Genomic DNA, 23,051 nt, shown 5'->3' with positions numbered 1-23,051 from the left:
ATATTAGAATCCTCCTTGCTGAATTCCCCTTGGTTTGATGTTTTAAGCCTATACTGAGCAATTTTTTAAAAAGAAGTAGGCTTCCAAAGTTGTTCCCTATTTGTCGTAAGAAACTGTTCAAAGATATTGTTCATTACTCTATCCTGTACTCTTTTTCTGAGGAGCATAGGAATGGTTGTACTTCTCTTGTACAGCTGTTTTGTTTTTATTCTAAAGATACTGTCAGTTTTATAATTGGCTATGTTTTCCTCATTATTTTGGCTGCTATAGTGTTTAGTATATAATCTCTGTCTTGCCGCGATTGGATAACTACATAGAGGTTTATTGTATTTATTTTTCATATCAACTTCACTCTGGCTCTGTCTCATTTTTCTAACTTGATTTAATCATTGCTTCCTTGTTTCTTGTTGTTTTTACTGCAAGATGCAGTATATTAACAATAAATATTGTAAGTCCCTTAGATCTTTCTTAGAATATGGCAAGGTATAAATAAGTAAGCAGCAACCTCTAAATTATGTTAAGTCCAACTATGTAGAGAGTGCAAAGTGATAATTACACATATACAGCAACCATACCAACTCAAAAGAACACAACTAAGAATTGAGATACAACAAAAGAAAACCCCAAAATAACAGAAAATATAACTATGGAAAGAAAGAGCACAACTGCCTGCGATAAACCTCATGTATATCTTTGGGAAAAGAGATGAAGTAACAAATTAGGAGAGGAATAAAAGTTGTTGCACTAACTCTATGCTGATAGTGGAAATAAGAGTTGATAGTCATCAATAAAGAAGATAACAGAGACCAAAAAGAAACTGACACAGACTAAAAATACATACCTGTCTGTAGCCTTTAGTAAAGAAAAAAAGTAATTCTGTCATAATTAGTAGTACTTAGTGTCTAACTATGAGTTAAGTAAATTGGTGATGATAGCCCTCAAATTTTCAAGAAAATGCAAAACTATGTTTCAACTCCTTTCCTAAAAAAAGCAGGGACGTATGTAATATATTTTAGAGTAAATGCTTTTAAAAAGCTTAATCTTTTAAAGTTGTGGCCCTAAGACGATATATTTTCAACAGAAAAACCTTTTTGTAAATCCAAAATGTTTTCTCTGAGTTTCCAACTGAATGAGTTTTAAATTTGCTGTAAGAAAACGTTTATTTTTAAAAACGGAAAGAAAAAAGAAAGTAGAATTGTGCCAGATGTTCAGGTAAGGAAATATTTTCCAGATCAGCTAAATTCAAATTAATCCTTTATTTTGTTATCATGTAATGAAACAAAACATATGAGGCTAATGTATTGCTCCATCACCTAGGTCAAAGGAGTGGATTCAGGAGAATAAATTTTGAGAGGATCTTTAGAATAACAGCTTCATAAAATTCTCATTGATTTGTTCCCAAATTTCATGTGGACCTCCAAATAAAGGTGCCTGGTCCATATAGTATGATCTCAAATATGTATTTCTTTTAATAGACTATATTTACAGAAAGCAAATAGTGTTAAAAAGGAGAGTCACACAGATATTCCTTAAAGTGGTGATAAAAGAAGTTTTAATTGAGGCCCATGGACTCTGAAGTGCTGCATCACATAGAAAGCTAGCAGGTGTTTGGAAATAAGCAAGTATAACTTAGCGAGGTGGGTGCAGAGGGTTTTACTAAGGTGGCATCTGTGCTGAGACAGAAACTGTGGATGGAAAAGCAAGTTGTGAAGTGATAGTGTAGACAGAGAAGAGAAAAGAGGAGCACAGATTCAGGACAAAGGAAGTGGAAATAGAGTCCGTCTGACAGCTAGAAACAAACGGTCAACCCTTAAAAGTTGTGCTACTGGTGGGAATCAGATCTAATTGGAAGAGATTAAAGGTGAGCGGTTTATATCTTAATGTTTTGACAGTGAGAAAACAAAAGAGAGTGAATAAGAAGTAACTCCCATGAGATAAAGAAGTTGAAGACAGGTTCTCTGCATTATTTAGTTGTTGCTTTGTTTTGTTGTAATTAACGAGGAGATTCTGATCATGTTTATAGATATAAGGGAAGGGCCTCAGGTGAGGGAGAATTTAAGAGAAAAAGAGAGCAGAAAATTGAAGGTGTGCGATATTCCATATAGAGCTGGGGCTGAGATCAGGAGCACAGTTTAAGACATTAGCCCTGAAAGGAGGACCAAACTTGTATCCTCAGAGACCGGAGGAGAATGGATGTGAATGGTTGAAATCACAGAGAAATACAATTTGTGGAATCATGAGGGGATTTGCTAGAGTTTGAGAAAGCTGAACTAGACCCAATTATTGGTACAGTAAAAATCTTTCTGAAATCACCTCTCTGCATCTTCAATCCCCTGTATTCCCTTTCCTCCCTAATTCTCAGGCTTTCCCTGCCTCCTTCATGGTAACTAACTTTTTTTTTTTTAAGTGTTCCCTTCCATAATACCTAGTACAATGAATCTTTGTCTTTTATTGCTCTGTATATAATATTATTTATTTCGATGCTTTTCTCCACCACCAGCCTCTTCATCTTTGCACTTTTTTGTCAGCAAGCAGAGCAATAGATGTGTTGTGAGTGCTCAGGTGACACTGAATAGAAAGCAGCTGACATCTACCATTTGCTTACTCAGTGGCGGTATCAGCATACTCAGAACTTCATGGATTAATTTTATTATCATCTCCATTTTACAGATTTGGGAGACTGAGTAAATTACACAAGGTCACACAGCTAATAAAATATGAAATCATTTTGAAACCTAGACAGTCTGACCTCAGAATACTTACTCTTCACTGTTAGCTACATTGACTCTCTTTGAAGCCATTGACTCTCAGAAGAAAGTTGGTGGGCTATCAATCTCTCAGTCACAAATTATGAACATAATCATTTTTTAGATATTCCTACATGATATTTGGTTACAATTCAAGAGTTACAATTTCTTAGGTAAAGAAGAGGAAGGTACTTTATATTGGCCACTGTTAACATCTTTGTCATTTTGTGAAGAAACCTAAAAATAATAAGTGCTTTTGTGAACCTTTCCTCAGGCTTTGGCTATGTGGAAAGGACGTAGTTACATGTTAAGCTGTGTGAGGTCAATTTAGACCCTGTTGTTATTGATACTTGCAGGAGCTGTTCCTTAATAATATTTCACATGTTACAATCAGGGTAAACAATTTCTTGAGGGCCTTATAAAGAAAAATTATATGCTGTGGCCACTTTTAGCATGCTCTTTAATAACTCAGTAATCCTCTGGATGAGCTGATGGCCTGTCTCCTTCTCTTCTGGCTCTGCATTTCTGGAGGATGGATGGACAATTGTTTTCTTTGGGCGCACCACGTGTCTTGCAGTATCTTAGTTCTCCGACCAGAGATTGAACCCAGGGCCCTGGCAGTGAAAGTGCCGAGTCCTAACCACTGGACTGTCGGGAACACCCAAGGATAATTGTTTTCTAAGACAGTGGTCCTCAAACTTGAGAGTACATCGGAATCACCCAGTGAACCTTTTAGATATGGATGGCTGGGTCCTACCCCAAGAAGTATAGTTTTGCTGTGGAGGGGCACCCAACAGACCAGCTGCTGCTATTGGTCTAGGATCCACACTTCAAATACTAATGCTCTAAATTACAGATGTCATAATTTTAGTTTCAAATAGTAGGCTTACCTTTAATATATTACTAGCCTTATTATCTATCTAATCATTTCCTTGAAGAATGAGTTAAGAGCAATTCTTCCAACACAGAAGTCATTGTTTCTGGGTAAATGTGTCCTAACACTGAACTGGCTTATATCCAACAATTCTCTAAGTAATACAAACAGTTGATTTGATCTGGGAGATATATTGTGAAACCATTTTTTTCTTACTCAGCATGTTTTACGTCTTAAAGTTGTATTTTCATTGGATTTCAGCACCATGTGGACCTTTGTCTTGTTCCTGTCCATAGGTATCCCACTATCCATCTCTTTACAGAACTTGCATCCTAGTTTGGCTTTTCTCCTTTCTAAGAGTATGTGAATCTTACATCTATGTCAGTTAATACTTAAAGCAGATATTTCCATATAACCCTCATTATGTAATATCTGCAATACCACCCTCCCACCATGACCACCAATGATAACCTCCCTGGGTTATTCTCATAGACTATAAACCTGTATTGGCTACTGCTTAATACTCACTGAAACACTATCTTTCGATTTATCTTTGAATTGAGCCTGAACACCTGTGCACCTAGACCATACTCCTTTGTTCCAGTATAAATTGATGTAATTAACAGTCCTGTAATTGAGGGACAGATTGACAGCTAGTTCTGTAAATTACATTGTTATGATCATCATAAGGATGTGGTTAAAATGCTGCTTGTTGTGTGTCTCATTTATGCAGGTTTAGGAGATAAAGTCTAGTCAGATCTCTGGACCAAGAATATTTTTTGTCTGTTGTTTGTCTGTTAGGAGTTGGGATATTTTGAACTCACAGATACTATGAGACATGAAATTAGTATTTCCCTCTTTTTTATTCCTATAAAGATCAGAGCCAACTTATGGCCCAGCTACCAATTTTACAGGATATAAAAACATTTCTATACCACCATCATTTTGACCTTATCTCATCTGCTTATTTGCCAGAATTTTCTCATTAAAAAGAGAAAAGGAAAACTATAACATATATTTCTAAAATCTGCTTTAAAGACTTCTAGAGCAAGGGTAGGATGTACTTTTTAAAAGGGAAATATTACACATTTCTCTTTATAATATACATATTAAAGGTATTTAGTTTTAGAGTCAGTCTCTTCACACTGCATTTTAGCAGTCCTGTCATCTTTTGGTTAACCCACAAACCCAGAGTCTTGTCCTGTGGCCTATTATCAGAAATTCTAGACCCGCAGAGCATTAAAGATTAAATAGGGCTTACCACATTGGAGGAAACATAGCTTTATAAAGGGATTAAATTAACCTCCTTAACTCTCAAATACGCTTGTACTCATGTAACATTTCATCTTTGAACAACATGCTACAACGTGTGTGTGTGTTGTGACCGTAAGCGTTATTTTCTTTAGTATTTGAAACTTTGTAGCAGTGAATTTCCTAGAGTTATTCAGTTTTCATCTGTTTCAATAATGCACATTCTATAATGTAAAAGACCATAATGATGTAAAAGAAAAATTATATCAGACACTTTATAAAACAGCAAAGAAGACTGTATTCAAGACTGTTGCAAAAGGAGTCACGACTCTTGCACTAGAGGAGAGAGATTAAATGTAACTCTGCTGAAACAAAAGACGGAGGATTTTTAAATACTAGGATGAGCTAATGGAAAAGTACTGGAAGACATTAGGGGAGGTTGGTGAATGTGATTAAGCCATCTTTGCTTGCTAAGTGGTCTTTTCAAACTTAGGTTCCTACCCTCCTATAGAAACTGGGATTAGAAGTACTAGCTCTTCTGATGATTACAGGCATACCTCATTTTATTGCACTTCACTCTATTTTGCTTCACAGATATTGTGTGTTTTTTTTTACAAATTGAAGATTTGCGGCAATGCCGCCTTAAACGAGTCTATTGGGGCCATTTTTTCAACAGCATTTGCTCACTTTGTGTCTCTGTATCACATTTTTGTAATTCTCGTAATATTTCAAACTTTTTCATTATTGTTGTATTTGTTATGGTTATCCGTGACGTTACCATTGCATGGACTTGCTGAATGTTAGGACTTGCTGAAGGCTGGGGTGATGATTAGCATTTTTTAGCAATAAAGTATTCTTTAATTAAGGTATGTACGTTGCTTTTTTTAGACATAATGCTAAATTGCGCACTTAATAGACTACAGTATAGTGTAAACATAACTTTTATATGCACTGAGAAACTAAAAAATTTGTGTCAGTTTATTTGACTATTTGCTTTATTGTGGTGATGAGAAACTGAACCTGCAGTATCTCTGAGGTATGCCAGTACATTTTAGACGGATGGCTCCTGGGTCCTTAAGAAAACCAGTTCTGGCTTGTAGAAGATTTACATCTCAAAGGAGCAGAGAAGGAATCTACAATTGAAAGTTTTCTAAAGTTAAATGCTCTAAGAAAAGGGAGACCAGGGACCTAGAGCCAGGAAGAAACCTGTCTAATGTTTAGTCACACTGATGGGAATGTTTAGCTGGTTTTTGTCATTGGTATTGACACTTGAGCTTCTCTCAAAATATGATAAGATAGTTAAGATCATTTTTATAAATTCCTAGTGAGTACAGATATTTTTCATTTGGTTTTTCAACATACCTAGGTTATTTTCCTTGGTCTTTAATATTAAAAATGAAATAATATATTCAAATGATTAAATCATTATTTTAATTTAAATTGAATATGTTGCAATCTTTTGGTGTCAAGAAACAAAACAAACAATGACCACATGTCCCCAAACATGCGCAGCAAATTGCAAGGTAGAAGATTAAGTAAAAACTCTGTGATCTGCAATTATGACAAAATAATTTATAAAGATCCTTTCTCAACAAAGACTGACTTTACAACTACTGTTTGAATGATGAAATTCAAATGAAGTAAGGAACTAGGAAGTGTGTCATGACAATTGTGATGCAAATGTGCAAAGTCAGACTAATTTATTACCTTAAATATTACATTTTCCTAGTCATAGAAGTCTGTAGAAAGAATTTTCAAGAAGGAAGAAAGAATCAGTAATGGAAAGTGATATGAAGTGCAAAATACATGTCATATAAACATGGAGAAGAACTGGAAAATATCTTTGTGTTAACTGAGTAAGAGGTTATTGCTAACCTTTGAGACTTCAGTGTCAGAATAGCACCGGTGAAAACCAAGGTGTGAACTGTCAAGTTGAATGAGTGCATAATGACACAAGGAGGCAATTGGTGTTTCACTATTTTTTTTAAGAAAAATGCTGCAAATAATTTGTAGGATTATTAGGGTTAAGGAATGTCTTCTAAGTTTAGATGTGACCTAAACAACTTTCTACTCTGAAATTAAATGGCATATGAAAGAGAAAATATTGAAACTTCAAAAGAAAGTGGATAACCAAAAGAATGCATGTCATCAGGGTACAGGGAGAGAGGTTGCCAGATGGGCAGGATCATTTTGGAAAGGAGAAAGTCCACAGCTTTTGAGACAGAAAATAAGGAAAGCAAAAAAAGTAAAGAACGATTTTTAGTTTGTTAGGCTCGTTATTTTCATCCAGTTTTCACTACTACATGATCAATTCCATAAATATTAAGGATGTACTATTTTCAAAAAGACTTGAGAAGAACTATGTTTAGCACAGGCTTTTCTAAGCTGCAGTTCATGTTATAGCTGTTTCTAGTCCTAAGTCTAAAAACTAATAAAAAATATAACTCATCCTGGACTCGTTCTTCTTCTCATAGTGAAGGGACATATTTAATTTGATAGAAAAGGTGAGCTCAAAATACCTACTGATTTTTAATGACATAGGATACGTAAATTTACTGATTAATATTCTCCTATTCAGGTAACTAGTGCTAAGACATACTATGTTAAATACCATTTACATAGTAGCCATACTATGAAAATGTTTGTTTCTATTTATGACATTATATGGACACTTTGATAATTTATAGCTAATATATATTTACTCCTTAAGATAGGGCTGAAATAAGAATGGCAAAATAATAATGATGATAGTAATAATATGAATTTAGTCTACTTCTTTTTCACCTCTCAAAGAAGGGCTTACATCAAAAGGCAAAATTTATGCCCCCTAAAAGATTTTTTCTTCCTTTCATTTCTACTCAAAATACTTACCTGCGGTTATTCTATTGAGCAAGGACATTAAAAGACAAAAATTCAACCATACTTTGCTTGAACATTTTGAATGATTAACTGCAGTAATTAGCTTTGAGTAAATTCACAAAATAAATAGAGCCTTGATACTTCACAATTAAACAGAACCCCAACTTCTTTTAAGCATTTAATTCTGCATTCAAATTATCAGGGGTGCTATTTTAAACTACTTTTAGGAAATGGGTGTAATGAGTTTTTGGTTCTTGCATTATTAATGAACTTTCATTCAGACTATAGGTTGGCGATTGGTGTTGTTAGATAAAGGGAAGTGAATATAAGAATGCTGAACAGTATATAAGAAAAAACAAGAACTTCCTCCTCATATCCATCTTCTAGAAGTTTTAATACTTCTCATAGTAATACTTTAAATACGTTTTTATAACAATATAAAATATAAATAAATATTATTTCCTCAAGCAACTGAGCTAAAGTCTTTCTAGCTTATATCAATAATTGCAAATTATACAGATGCTAATACATTTAATTCCTTTTTCATGCTATTTGCATATTTCAAAATGTGCATTTCCAAGATAGGAACAAACTGTTAATTCAGTTTTAAGAAATCCTTGTTGTTTGGGAAAGGAAGGAGCCACACTGCTGTTAGTGCAGATAGCTTTATTAGATGGCTCTGAAGTATGTTTTATAAATTCATTGTGCCATTAGACATTTCCCCTGTCCTTTAGTTTTTTTAATTATAAATTTTATTTTCACAAGAGAGTTGTATCTTGTCTATCATTTTGTGATGCTCATAATGTAAATGACTAAAACATCAAGAATGGAGTCTAGGGGCTTCCCTGGTGGCACAGTGGTTGAGAATCTGCCTGCCAATGCAGGGGACACGGGTTCGAGCCCTGGTCTGGGAAGATGCCACATGCCGCGGAGCAACTGGGCCCGTGAGCCACAACTACTGAGCCTGCGCGTCTGGAGCCTGTGCTCCACAACAAGAGAGGCTGCGATGAAGAGTGGCCCCCGCTTGCGGCAACTAGAGAAAACCCTCGCACAGAAACGAAGACCCAACACAGCCAAAAATAAATATAAAAATAAATTAATTAATTAAAAAAAATAGTAAACGTTCAGTGACTTGAATAGGGCTGGTTAAAAAAAAAAACAGCTTTCAATAAAAAAAAAGAATGGAGTCTAATTTTAAAGTCATTTCAATGATTTTCATCAACTAATAGATTCTCTTTATTCTGTGAGATACTAGTCCTGAAAGATATTCCACAAATAAAGGGTTTTTTGTTAAGTATTGTTGGCCCCTCTACGAATGTTACAATGTGCATATGAGCATGTTCAAAGCTCTGAAAAGTTCTGCAGAAAAACGAACTTTTACTTAAATAGCCAATCCTCAAACTCTGTTTGTTCTGCTTTCTTTTACCATGATTCCTATTAACATTTTTCTGAGACAGGTTTTAGCAAATGCTATTTTAGATAATATAACTATGTTTAGATGTCAGTTTTCTTCCTTCTTCCATATTTCCTTAGAAATAATTATCAACTGAGCTCTAAAGCATGCGAACAAGCCCTTTTGCATGAAATTCAGTCTCCTTTACAAAGGGATGAGTAACTGATATCTTGTTTGATAGCTGATGTCCCTGGCACATTATATAACTGGGACACAAAGCTAGCTAGTCAGTAGGTATGATGGAATGATGTCTTCTGAGTTTTTCTGTACAGAATTCCCTTCCTCACATATATCCCAATGTTTATACTGTTAGTTCATCAAATATATTTTGCTCCAAAAACAAAACCCTTAAATCCTTGAAGACATCATTTTTTTTTCTTTTTTCTCTATCCTGTTTCCCCCCATGCATCTCAGAACATAAGACTACCAAACAGAAACAGAGTTAACATAGACATATCAGACTGAATGGAAACAATTAGAATCTGTAAAGTTAATGCTTTGTCAAGTTTAATTGATTTTAAAGAAAACCATTGAATACCAACTATAACAAGGAACCAGGTTCAGGATTAGGGACAAAAAAGAGAGTAAGGCATGGGCCCACTCCCCAGGTATTCACAGTCCCCTTGAGGAGAAAGGTAAGCATCTAATTATAATAGGACAGGTTATATCTATATACTATCATTTACTATCTCAGGTTGCTTTGCTGATGTAATATATTTCCAGCTCTTTATTCAGTTGGCGTCCAGTACGACTACCAAATACTTCTTTCACTCAGATATTTTTATTGTCTTTAACAGAGAATACATGAATAGAAAATCAATTTTTATTTGTCTGATTACACTATTAATTATTTCTAGATTCATTCTTCTTAGCAACATTTTGCCAGTGTTTCATGTTGACCAGAATCCTACCGAGATTGTAAGAAGTGATATATTTGGAGATTTTTAACTAATTTATCTACTTGGAATGGTGGTCAGTGGTCAGTTTGTGTCTCATCATCCTTCTGAAACACATTCTTAACAGAGTTTCAGAAACTGACACCTGATATTTCTTCTCTCCAAAGAGATGCTTTGTCATTAAAATTTAAAACATTTAAAAAATGTCATTTAATTTAATGTTATTTTTGTTCCATCTACAAATTTTATTTTAATACAGACTGTTATGTGTTGTATAATTCATGGAACATCTGACAATCAGTGCATTTTATCATTTTAAATCTATAGCTATAGGAAAGACACAATCTCACAGCCTCCTCTTTGTCTTTATCTGCATATTGTATTCCTGGAAGCCATGAGCCTAGACTTCTCCAAAGCCAGTGGTCTTTAGCTCGAGGATAAACTCAAGAAGTAATCTAATTTTAAATAATTGAACTATGCCTTAGAACTTTAGTCATTCATAGGCAAAAATCCACTTTTCTCTCTAGGGAAAGGTCCGTAGCAAGCCCTACCCAGATCTTTGCAGTGGCCTTACATTTATACACCAGTTTCATTCCATTCGCAGAACACCTTTGTAAATCTCAAAGTAGAGGGACTTTAGTGAGTGCAGTTAGAATGTCCTGGCAAGTAACCTCTCAAAAGTGAATGTGAGCCAATTGCATTCAGTTCTCACAATATTATGAAAGGAGGCTATGGGTTATATTGCAGTGTTCCTAAGCTGATTATCCAGAACAGAGGCTCAGCTTGATGCCAGTTCTTTACATGCATTGCCAGACTAAACAAGTACCTTTTGAGGTTCATCCATCACAATTTATGATACATTAAGCTAAATCTAATGTTATCTCAGGCTGGTGTTACAGGATTTTCTATATTCAGGCTAAGAAATTGCATTTGGGGAAAGGGATTTCTCCTCTCTTTTTCCATAGAATTTCTTTAGTTCTATAAGAGTCTTGTTATGCCTGTTGGACCCCTGTTATACTCTGGTACTAATCGCAGATTGATTTTAAGTATTTGAAATCAACTGGTAGGAGGAAATGATTTTAACATTGCATGAACTACGATAAATTGTTCACTGAAAAGAGTGTTTAATTATAAACGAAGAAACCTGCTTCCCCGTTGATTAACTATATTAAACACTTCATATTTTCAAACCGCTACACTATTGTTAATAAGCTGTTTCTCACAATGGGTCTCAGAGGGAGCATAATACAATCACCTCCTATTTTTATAAATGATGCACTTGACCCATAAAAATTAGATTGCCCATATCGGACCACATAAAAATGAAAAACTAGAATTGGCTTTCAAGTTCTTAATGCACCTGTGCCTAGTTAGCAGGGCTATGCTCTTAGTTTTCTGAGCAGCCAAAATAAATTAGAAAATTAAGTAAATTTAACTGTCAGATGGCTACACACACACACACACACACACTTTTTTTTTTCCTTAGAACATTTCTGTTCAGTATGCAAAACCAGATATTTTGTTATGGAGTAACATAAAACAAACTCAAAGAGATGGCTCTCCAATTGATCCGTGCTACTTATTCTGATATTCCCTATCTTTAGCTCACTTGCCAGACTGACATGTCCCTCTTTTCCTTTTCAGAATATGTCATTTGAAAGACTAATATGATTGACTTTGGCCAAATCATAGAATTGTCTGATACTGAGATCAACAAATATTTGTGGCAATGAGTTCGTTCTTAAAAGCCCACTTGCTTATATTGCTTTCTATCAAAACTATAGTTACATATCATATTTAATTTTATTTCTGAATTGATTATTAGATTTATAATATTTAAAATATTTTTACTTTGGATTTTAAAAGTTATTTCTCATGAATAAAACAGTCCATGATATGTAAATAGATATTGATCTCTTGTTTTTTTATCAGTGGCTTTTGAATTGTTTAGTAGTTTAAATCTAATTTGTCTGATGAATTTGCAGTTCTCTCAACATCAGTATCACTTTAATATGTCACTGTACAGAAAACAAAGCTAGAAAACAAAAGCTGCCTAGTCAATAAATTTTAATCACTGAAACATCAGAGTTTTTTGTCATATTTGTATATGGCAACCAACATAAAACTTAGGAGTGGAATTTATCCTAAATGTACCCCCATATGAAACTATTACACATATATATACAAAATTTTTATCTTTGAAAAGTATGAATCGTCTGTTTAACTTTTTTTAGCTTTATTATTTCTCTATAGAAACAGGATAAGGAAAATTCTTACCAAATGAAAGGAAACTTTCATTTAAATGTTATGAATGCTAACAAAAGTAAATGTTCCTTGACATACTGTTTTTTTAGGTCTGTTAAAAAAAAAGTAAAGGACATTCTATGATCTTATAATTTGCTATGTGCTACAGAAATTTAATTGCATTTGAATTATATGTGCACAGTATATTATACTAAATATAGTAGCCAGATATGGACATTTTCAGCACATTTCCTTTTCTAGATATAAAGTCATATATTTCAGCACCCTATTAAAATATAAATATATAACTGTACATAATAGAATGCCATAATTTCTCCTGATTTCATCCTAAAGTCATATACTGATAAAGTTATGGTTGGGAATAAATAAGTTTCATAAGTTGCATTTGGAAGATGTAACAAACAACAATATAAGAATGTGATTTAAATATTTGTCTTTCGGTATTTTCATTAAGACTGAAGCTTTGTGCATTTTCTAAACAATATTTTGGAGGATTCTCCTCTGAGATTCAGAATTCTTCAAACTTATAAAACATTTCATATCTTTTTTTAGACATAGGTGTCATATACATTGGGTAGATAAACTGGACTATAAGTTATGAGTACACAATTTGCCATACATGAGGGTCAAGTTTATGTCTGTTTTGTTCATCTCATGTTATAAGGTCCTTGCCTAGTGCCTAGTCCTGAACAGGAGCCCTATAAATATTTCTTGAATAAAAAGAATGATATAAATGTTGCTTTTGATACTCATTTCTCTCTCCTTATTAAGATGCAAACAAGAAAGCAGATGAAAATATTTGAGACTGAAAAGTAAAGAAAATTAAAATAATTTTTTTAAGATTTAAAAATGTATTAATCTCTAGTGCATTCTTAAATAGTACTACAGATTTCCATGGTATTTCCTGGCCTTCATTGGACTGAGGAAAATCAAGTTAAATTGAGGAAATTTTACCCAGAATGCAGTTAGAAGGCCTCCAATATCTTCAGGTCTTCTAAGTTCACGTCACTTTTGCCAGTGTCATCATATATTTAGGTTTAATTGTAAAAGCAAATGATAATTATGTTTCACTGCACATGCTATGTTTCATCATATAGGGATGGTGATGTTAAAGGAGAGGGGCATGAGTAGGATGTTGGAAAAGAGAAAGATGGGTATATGAGTATAACTGCCACAAAAAGGAACAAACTCTATTCCAAATTGAGTACATGGTATCATTCAGAGTCCAGAACTGGAGCCCTTAAGAAGCCAATAGATGCTCCCCCAGCAGTTTCTGGTAGTTATCATTACTGACACAGGTTGTGAGAACATCACTGACCTTAGACTTAGGATACAAACACAGCATGTTTTCCAAGCCATCTGCCAAGAGGTTCTTTTGGCCATCTGCATGAAATAGCCAGCAAACAGTTTCTACTGGAGACATCTATGAATGGTGGAATAGAGCCATCAAAGCAAATTTTTTGAAAAAAGTATTTCTTTCAATTCAGGTTATTTCACTACTATTGAAAATACCTCATGAATATGAACTGACTGAATTTTTACCAAACTAGTTTTGGTCAGCATGTAGATACAATCTTAGAAGAATTTTCTTTAATATGAAATTTGTGCAATATTTGAGTTATTTGGGAAATTGTGCCATAATTAAAGTATGACATGGGTAAGGAATTGGACTTAATGATCCATATAATTATTTTTAACTCTAATACCTAATGACTTTATATAAACATGTTTCATCATTTGTTCAAAATTCAATGGCAACAATGTTTAAGTATCATATATAGATTTAAAGCATTTTTTATATTATTGGAAAATATTAACCAATTTATAAAAATCAGTTTTAGAGTGTCTAAGTGACTTAGGTCTTTAGATTATTTCTAAATTACCTAAATGAGATTTATTAATATGCACACTACTTGGAAACTGAAGAAACATATGTACATTTTACTTTATTTTGTTTTACTTTATTTCAGCCCAGAGATGACTACCTAGAGTGAATGCATCCCTAACATTATGAAAGTAACACTAATAACTTACGAAATTTTTATGTTTTAGCATTAAAAAAAGGACGATTTTGGATCACACCAGATCCTTATCACAAAGATGACAACATCCAGATTGGGCGTGAGGTGAAAATATCTTGCCAAGTAGAAGCTGTTCCTTCTGAGGAGTTAACATTTAGTTGGTTTAAAAATGGTCGTCCATTAAGAAGTTCTGAACGGATGGTTATTACGCAGACTGATCCAGATGTCTCCCCGGGAACGACAAACTTGGACATCATTGATTTAAAATTCACGGATTTTGGGACATACACATGTGTAGCATCTCTGAAGGGAGGAGGAATATCTGATATCAGTATTGATGTTAATATATCCAGCAGCACAGGTAAGAAGCATATTTATGATTCAAAAGATGTTCACATTGAGAATAATTTTCTTTTTTTATGTAAAACAAAATAGTCTTCAGCCAAGCTAAGAACATTCTAATTTTCAAAAAGCTTCCTGAAACCAAAGTCCTAACATTCCGAATGCCCAATAAATATCATGTTAAGAGACTTTGATTTTGATTAGATTTAGAATTACATTAGGTTTTGATTTAGACTTAGATTTGATTTAGATTTACATGAGGTTTACAGAAATAGTGCAAATAAAGTTAATAGTGTTGTCTATGATAGGTATAGGCTTCTGGGTTAAATGGTACCAGTTTTTAAATTATTAACTAGGAACTCTCTGTAAAACCTAAAATTATGTTAATTAATAATGTTAAACACCAAATGGCTAAAGAATTAGGACAATTTTCAGAATTGTGAAGCAAGCAGAAGCTATTTAGTCCAAAGAAGAAAATACCGAGAGATAATTTGAGTATTCAAATATAAGGAATATAAGAAATGTATTTTCCACCAACAAAAACCAATGATAAACATGTTAAAATTGTGATCAGATGTGACTCTTTCAAGAACCTTACGATAGAATCTCTTCACAATGAGAATGGCTAAATATAAAAATAGATTGGAGTGAAATTTCTTCTATTAAGGTTAAAACCAAAAATATGTTATCAATTTTCTCTCAATTAAATGAATGTCTATGGATAAGGAAAATTACAGGGTAATTTTGGTATGGGAGGACATATTAACTTAATTCTTAGGATGTTTTAAAGCCCTGTGATTCTATGAACTGCAATCAGTATGCATCTGGAGAACTCCAACGTTGCTTTATTTGTTTTGCCAGCTTGTTACTAGATTGAATTTTAATTTAGGATTTTTATATAATCCTAGGGTGAATAACGTGTGTTGAAAACATAGAGCACAAATGTAGATAGCAGACATACTCTGTTTGCTTTTTTTAATTGGAGTATATTTGCTTTACAATGTTGTGTTAGTTTCTGCTGTACAATGAAGTGAATCAGCTCTATGTATACATATATCCCCTCCCTCTTGGACTTCCCTCCCACCCCCATCCCACCCATCTAAGTCATCACAGAGCTTTGAGGGAATTTAAATGGTTGGCTTCTCCTTTCCAGTCAGGCAGTATTTTGACTCTTGTATGTTAACAGATTGACCTGAGATTTTGTGTCTTTTCATGATTCCAAATTGCAATGCATGCTGGATTGATTTTACTCCTTAAGGGATATGGTCCATACCTCAGGCTGACCAAATGTGCTTACTTTTCACCGTTCTGCATTATTTCTAAAGGATATTCCATTCTAGGGTGATGAAAGGTACTTGTGTTTGGAAATATGTCCTTTTCTAGGTAACAAACAAACAAAACCACAATAACTATTTTTTATCTAACTTGTGTTAAAAATTAGTGCTATCCCTAGATGGACTCATTTGAGGATATCTAAGGAAAGCTGTTGATATGCTCAGTCAGTCATCATTCATTTATGTATTTATTCAATCAACAGATGTCCATTGAATACCTCCATCAACATGCTAGGGACACCCATATATGATGTTTCCCATAAGAGTAAGAACAATTTTGTAAAATCCATGATCATTTTTCCTTATTTATGAGAGACAATTTTCCAGATGGTCTACACTGAATTATGACCATTGCTTTGTTTGGTTGTTTGCCTGGTTTTGTTTGCTTGTTTCGTTTTTGAAACCGGTGACAAAAACTTATATGTAAAGAATCAGTGCTCCTATCTAAACAGACTTGTCTGATGGGAGTGCAGTTCATATACCATTAAACTTAGACAAAAGAGGGAGCAGAGAATGGAGAGGAGAAAGGAGCATTATATAATTATTCACAAAATGAGTCCTAACATTCATTTTTATATACACTAGTTAGTTACCTATTTGAAACTGTGTTGTAAATGACCAGCATTGATTCATGAAATTTCCAAAAATCTTAAAAGGAAAATTCCAAAAGATGATCAGAAAAGCAGAAAATCCTCAAGAAATGCCTCTTATTAATAAAAGTTTAGTTGTAATAATTAAGGTTTTTTAACCATTATTATTTGTCTGGTTACCAAAGGTGACAGTGCTCGAGATGAAGGAGATATATTAAATCCAAAACACTCCCTTTTTTGTTCCCTATCCACCACAGACAGACCTGGTTGTGGTCTGTCTCCTCCCTAGAGTGGAAGCTCCATGAAGGCTGGGACTTCCTCTGTATTGTTCATTGTTGTAATATCAGCATCTGGAACAATACATGGCACTTAGAAGATACTCAATAAATTATAATTAAATCAAAAAAATGAGCTAATTTGTGCATGTAGCTTTCCTTTTAGGTTTCTTTCCTCCTCCTATTATTACCTCTGCAAGGTAGACATTTGGTGTCTCTCTTCTTGATCTTGTAATTCCCTGCAGACTTTAAGAAAATCATTCATAGACCAATTTATACTATTATTTAATATGTTATCACTCTCAGGGGCAGGACTGGCTCCATAATTTGTGGCATACATTGAAAAATTTTAAGAATGTGTCCCTAGTTTAGAACTTGATAAGGATTCCATGATGGCAATATCAGAGCATTAAACCAAGTGTGGGACCCTTTTAAGCATGGCTGCACAGGTGACATGCTTGCAGGACTGGCCTGTGCACGGGATTGTATTTTGATAGAGGGGTCTGCAGAAGATGGTGTTTAACCCAAAGGATAAGTCACGAATGTGATTACATATTCTATTTTCATGCTGAAACTGGGTTTGATGTTTCATTTTGCTTACAGTAGAGTTGAATACCAGAGTGCAATATAAAGATCTGTAGATCAGAGATTGTGTGATTCAGTTGGTATCAATAAAAATTATTTTTATCCCCACAGAGTAGAAGACTACACTTAAAGCAGTGCTTTAATCTGAAATATAGAGATATTACTGGGGATAGAGTTTGAACAAGCTATAGCATGGAGGAAAATCTTAAACTATATTAATTCTATGAACCATATAGGATTCAGAGGAAATTCCCACAAATTCAGCAAAGTCAAAAAGAAGGAAACTACTGTTAAGACATAAGTAAATATATGTGGGGCCCTTTTACATTTTGGGTTTTGCTAGTTAGTACTATTTTAGGGAATTTAGAATTGACCAAGTGGTCAGTGGTTTTCTTATGTGTTAAGCATTGTGATTATGTTAAATGTAAGCAATTTTAGGATGACATTTTAAACTTAAAAAAAAATCTGAGCCTTTTGTTTTTCATACAAAATCTTACATTGAATCTTAGTTGTTACTGTGTTTTAAGAGACATATATGAAACTTACTAAGATGAGAATGAGGTACCATAAGGCACTTCTGCCTAACAGTTTGAAAACTGTTTCTTTAAATGACAGAACTGCATCTCTAGATATGTTTTTGAGGACTTTAAAATTGAAATATAAAATATCTCAGGAAAGTAAATCCTAGTTTACAGAATTATTCATATTTTTAAAAGGCAGTGATTTGATTTAAAAAAAAAAACTTTGAAGAGAGAGGCTACATGCATTTTGGAGTTTTCCTCATGCATCTGACTGAATAATAAAAACTATGATATATGTGATAGTAGATTATGTCTTCTTTTCACATTAATTCAACATTAGAAACATTTTTTTTCCTCCTGGTTCTGCAAACATGCAAACTGTTTTATTGTGAGTATTTGTTGTTCTGTCAAGTTAAAATCATGTCCCTTGCAGGTTCTTTTACTGTGTTACTGCTCTGTATCTGGCTGTATGTCTCATGGTGACAGGCAGTGGGCCTTGCCCTTAGGGAGCTTACAATCTAAGTTGTCAAATTACTTAGTTGTCAGATCATTTAAAAATAGGCACGATATATAGTGGAATGGATGCTGTACTTAAAGTTTTATCAGACTTCTGTAGGACTCGTGAATGTTTTTGTCAATGTGAGCACAGGAAAATTCCACAGAAAAACAATATTTAAGTTAAATCTTGCTAGAAGGAGCATTATGACAGTGACAGTGAAGGGAGAAAACATTTGGCAAAATATACAGGATGAAGAAAGTCCCAGAAATATTATGGGATTCTTGCTTTTTACTGTAGAATTAATATTAACTGATATTAAGACAAGCAAGTTTTATTGGTTTATTTCAATTTTATTATTATCCTTAATGAAGCTATATTTTATGTGGCTAGACTGCAGGTAACTTACATTGTAGTAATTGTAAAGTTCTCAATTAAAAAATTAAATATACTGAAATATTAATTGTTGCAGTTAATCTTGTAAAATGAAAATCGTTCACATACTTGCTGGAAAATGCATGTAAATTTTAGCCTAAAATTTTGGCAACAGTTAAAATCAACCCTTAAAATATTGTTTCCTGTTTCTTATTCAGTTACATAAGTATAATTGTTACAGTAGATTTTTAATTTTCAGAGGGTTGCTGAAAAATATCCCATTGCTTCCTCCAGTATTGTTATGCATAAAGTCCTTTGGTGCTCTTCAGCTTGCATGTATTCCTTTGCATGACCTGAAAACTCGTAGGTTTATAGTAAACTCTGAAGCATCTGCATCATGCCTAGAAAATATAAACAGCGAGCCTGGTGATCTGTGGAATTCCATGGTGAGACATCTGGTAGGCACATATAGCAGAAGACTCAATACAAATTTGATGATTTTTTTTTTTCTCCCCTGTTTGAGTACAGGGACATTTTATATAGCAGAAAATGGAGCAAGATTTAGAGGATTAAACCGGAGGCAGCAACATAAGCATAGGTACACAGAGAAGGAAACAAATTGAGAAAATTAGTTGGAAATTTTATCTTTGCTGCTGACTACCTGGCTAGTTACTATAATTATGATAGTTAATTGTCCGTACAAGTATTCACACCTGTGAAATAAAAGTTCTTGATAATAGAGGACTATGGTACACAACTAATAAGAATAGTTGATGAGCATGAGAGCAAAAGACAAATGATTGTCTTCTTAATTGGATTTGCTTCTTTGCCCTTTTCAAGTTAAGGAGGAGTAGAAACTCATGAAATTTTGCTGATCAGAACTGATAGAATGACTATAGTGGGTGACAGGTTGTTTTATGTAAGAGGAAGTCATAAGTAAGACTAACACATGTAAGAACTGACAATGAAGCTTCAGAGGAAGCTTCCATGTAGTCAAAAGTTATGTAATTGGTTCCTGAGTTACTGGACAAAGAAAAATTCATTTTCTTTCTTGACTCCAAAATTGTGAGGTTCAACCATCACATCCAAATTAATGATGGAGAACAGAGGTCAGCAATTTTTTTCTGTAAAGAGTCTGATAGTAAATATTTTAGTTTTTCAGGCTATATGGTTTCTGTTGCAACTGTTCTGCTCTGCTAATATAGTAGGAAAGCTGCCACAGACAATAAAATGAATGGGTACCGCTTTGTTCCAGTGAAACTTTATTTACAAAAACAAGTGGTGGACCATATTTTCCCATAGGCCATAGTGTGCTAACCTCTAACCTAGACTTCTGAAACCCTGTTAATTAAGAAATAAAATCATAACAAAGCTGAACTCTGTGAACTTACTAGGAAATTAAGTTAAATCCATGTATAACTTATTTGTTTGTACAAACATCAATATATTTTCTAATAGTTGAGGCAAAAATCTCAGTTATTCCTTATTTCTCATTTATGTGTATACAGTTGACCCTTGAACAGTGTGGGGGTTAGGGGCACTGACACCTGAGCTGTGAAAACTTCGAGTATACTATAGTCAGGCTCTCCATATTCGAGGTTCCACATCCTCATATTCAACCAGCCTGGGATCATGTAATGCTATAGTACATGTTTATTGAAAATCCACACAGTTCAAACCCATGTGGTTTTAGGGTCAACTATATTTTACTGGGCTCCTTGTTAAACATATTGTTCTCTGCTAGGGTGCCCATGTTCTAGAATTATGCTGCAAGGATTCCTAAGATTACTTTGCAATTGCTCATCTCATTCCTAGCATATAAGATTTTCTGCTACTGTCTCTATTCTGTTTGTGAACTCTTTCACCTATTTTTTTATCTGTTTCTATATACATATATTTAAATTTTGAATGGCTGAGGAAACAATGAAAAAAACCACAATTTTAAAACAGTGAGATTTACGCCAAACTTTAGAGTCTTCCTGGATATGGAGACAGTTTCCTTATTTCAGAATGGATGGCTGACTTTCACACTGGCCTTAGGCAGGACTAATTTCATACAGATTGAATTTACTCTTTAGGTGTTGAAAATTCCTCTCTCTCAGTTGACTCTTGTGTTTATTGGAAGGGGTATTATAACTGTCCCTGATAAGGGCCAGAAAGAATAGTGTTTTAATCAGCGTGTCAGTAGGGAAACTATCCCACTAAAAAAAATAGAATTATCTCTTCTGCAGCCTTTCCCACTTTCTTTTCCTAGGCATTGAAAATGCCTCTTCACCTATATAGCATTGGAACTGGAACTAAACGTGGCTAGCTGATACCTTTACTGTGGCTCTTAGACCCTTAAATTGCTATTGTGTTTAATGAACTTATCAGAGAAAAAAGGAACTGCATAATATTGTTTTTATTGACCATGTATACAGAACATTCCTCAGGAAATATTGGGCTTACAGCATGCTTGTAGAGATACCGAATTCCATTTATTTGTGCTTTTTCAGTAAAGGATGGTATTAATGTCAGCCTACATGGCAGGCGTAGTTATAAAATTCATATTTAGGTATATAGAATTTACCAAGAAGAATATTTTATGCTTAACATTGCCTATTAGAAAATAGGTTTTACTCATTATATTAAATGTTTATAAAAATTTATTTAATAATTTGGAATTGTTTCTTCTGCTCATTTATGTTAGCCTTAACATTGTTCTGTGGCTGATGCAGGTTTTCTATATAGGAGACATGTAAACACAACAATCTGGAAGTCTTGGGAGTGGTTAGGGGGCTTGTCTGGAAACTGTTTGAGTAATACAGTTGTTGTTTTTTTTAACATCTTTATTGGAGTATAATTGCTTTACAGTGGTGTGTTAGTTTCTGCTTTATAACAAAGTGAATCAGCTATACATATACATATATCCCCGTAACTCCTCCCTCTTATGTCTCCCTCCCACCTTCCCTATCCCACCCCTCTAGGTGGTCACAAAGCACCAAGCTGATCTCTCTGTGCTATGTGGCTGCTTCCCACTAGCTATATATTTTACATTTGGTAGTGTATATATGTCTGTGACACTCTCCCACTTCATCCCAGCTTACCCTTCCCACCCCCCATGTCCTCAAGTCCATTCTCTACATCAGCGTCTTTATTCGTGTCCTGCCCCAGGTTCTTCAGAACCATTTTTTTTTACAGTTTTTATTCAGATTATATATTGAAAATAATGAAAGAAGGAAGGCAGACAGCAGAAGCAAGAAGAACTACAGTCCTGCAGCCTGTGGAACAAAAACCACATTCACAGAAAGGTAGACCAGATGAAAAGGCAGAGGGCTATGTACCAGATGAGTAACAAGATAAAACCCCAGAAAAAAATCGAAATGAAGTGCAGATAGGCAACCTTCCAGAAAAGGAATTCAGAATAATGATAGTGAAGATGATCCAGGACCTCGGGAAAAGAATGGAGTCAAAGATTGAGAAGATGAAAGAAATGTTTAACAAAGACCTAGAAGAATTAAAGAACAAACAAACAGAGATGAACAATACAATAACTGAAATGAAAACTACACTAGAAGGAACCAATAGCAGAATAACTGAGGCAGAAGAACGGATAAGTGACCTGGAAGACAGAATGGTGGAATTCACTGCTGCAGAACAGAATAAAGAAAAAAAATGAAAAGAAATGAAGACAGCCTACAAGACCTCTGGGACAACATTAAACACAACAATATTTGCATTATAGGAGCGCCAGAAGGAGAAGAGAGAGAGAAAGGACCAGAGAAAATATTTGCAGAGATTATACTCAAAAACTTCCCTGACATGGGAAAGGAAATAGCCACCCAAGTCCAGGAAGCACAGCAAGTCCCATACAGGATAAACCCAAGGAGAAACATGCCAAGACACATAGTAATCAAATTGGCAAAAATTAAAGAAAAAGTATTGAAAGCAGCAAGGGAAAAATGACAAATAACATACAAGGGAACTCCCATAAGGTTAACAGCTGATTTCTCAGCAGAAACTCTACAAGCCAGAAGGGAGTGGCATGATATACTTAAAGTGATGAAAAGGAAGAACATACAACCAAGATTACTCTACCCGGCAAGGATCTCATTCAGATTCGATGGAGAAATCAAAAGCTTTACAAACAGGCAAAAGCTAAGAGAATCAGCACCACCAAACCAGCTC

The 23,051-nt window shown here is 34.3% G+C and overlaps 1 protein-coding gene across 1 annotated transcript in view; it reads left to right on the top strand.

The window, feature by feature from the left end:
- MDGA2 (MAM domain containing glycosylphosphatidylinositol anchor 2) overlaps positions 1-23,051 on the top strand; it is an 826,010-nt gene that overhangs the window by 576,723 nt on the left and 226,236 nt on the right. Inside the window, exon 7 of the mRNA XM_029239755.1 lies at positions 14,398-14,727. Coding sequence (XP_029095588.1) covers positions 14,398-14,727 — 330 coding nt within the window. The remainder of the gene's footprint in view (positions 1-14,397; positions 14,728-23,051) is intronic.

This window comes from Monodon monoceros, unplaced genomic scaffold (assembly GCF_005190385.1).
Source record: "Monodon monoceros isolate NGI ecotype Baffin Bay Population unplaced genomic scaffold, NGI_Narwhal_1 Super_Scaffold_21, whole genome shotgun sequence".
NCBI classification, from domain to species: Eukaryota; Metazoa; Chordata; class Mammalia; order Artiodactyla; family Monodontidae; genus Monodon; species Monodon monoceros.
This window is presented reverse-complemented; position numbering and strand designations above follow the sequence as displayed.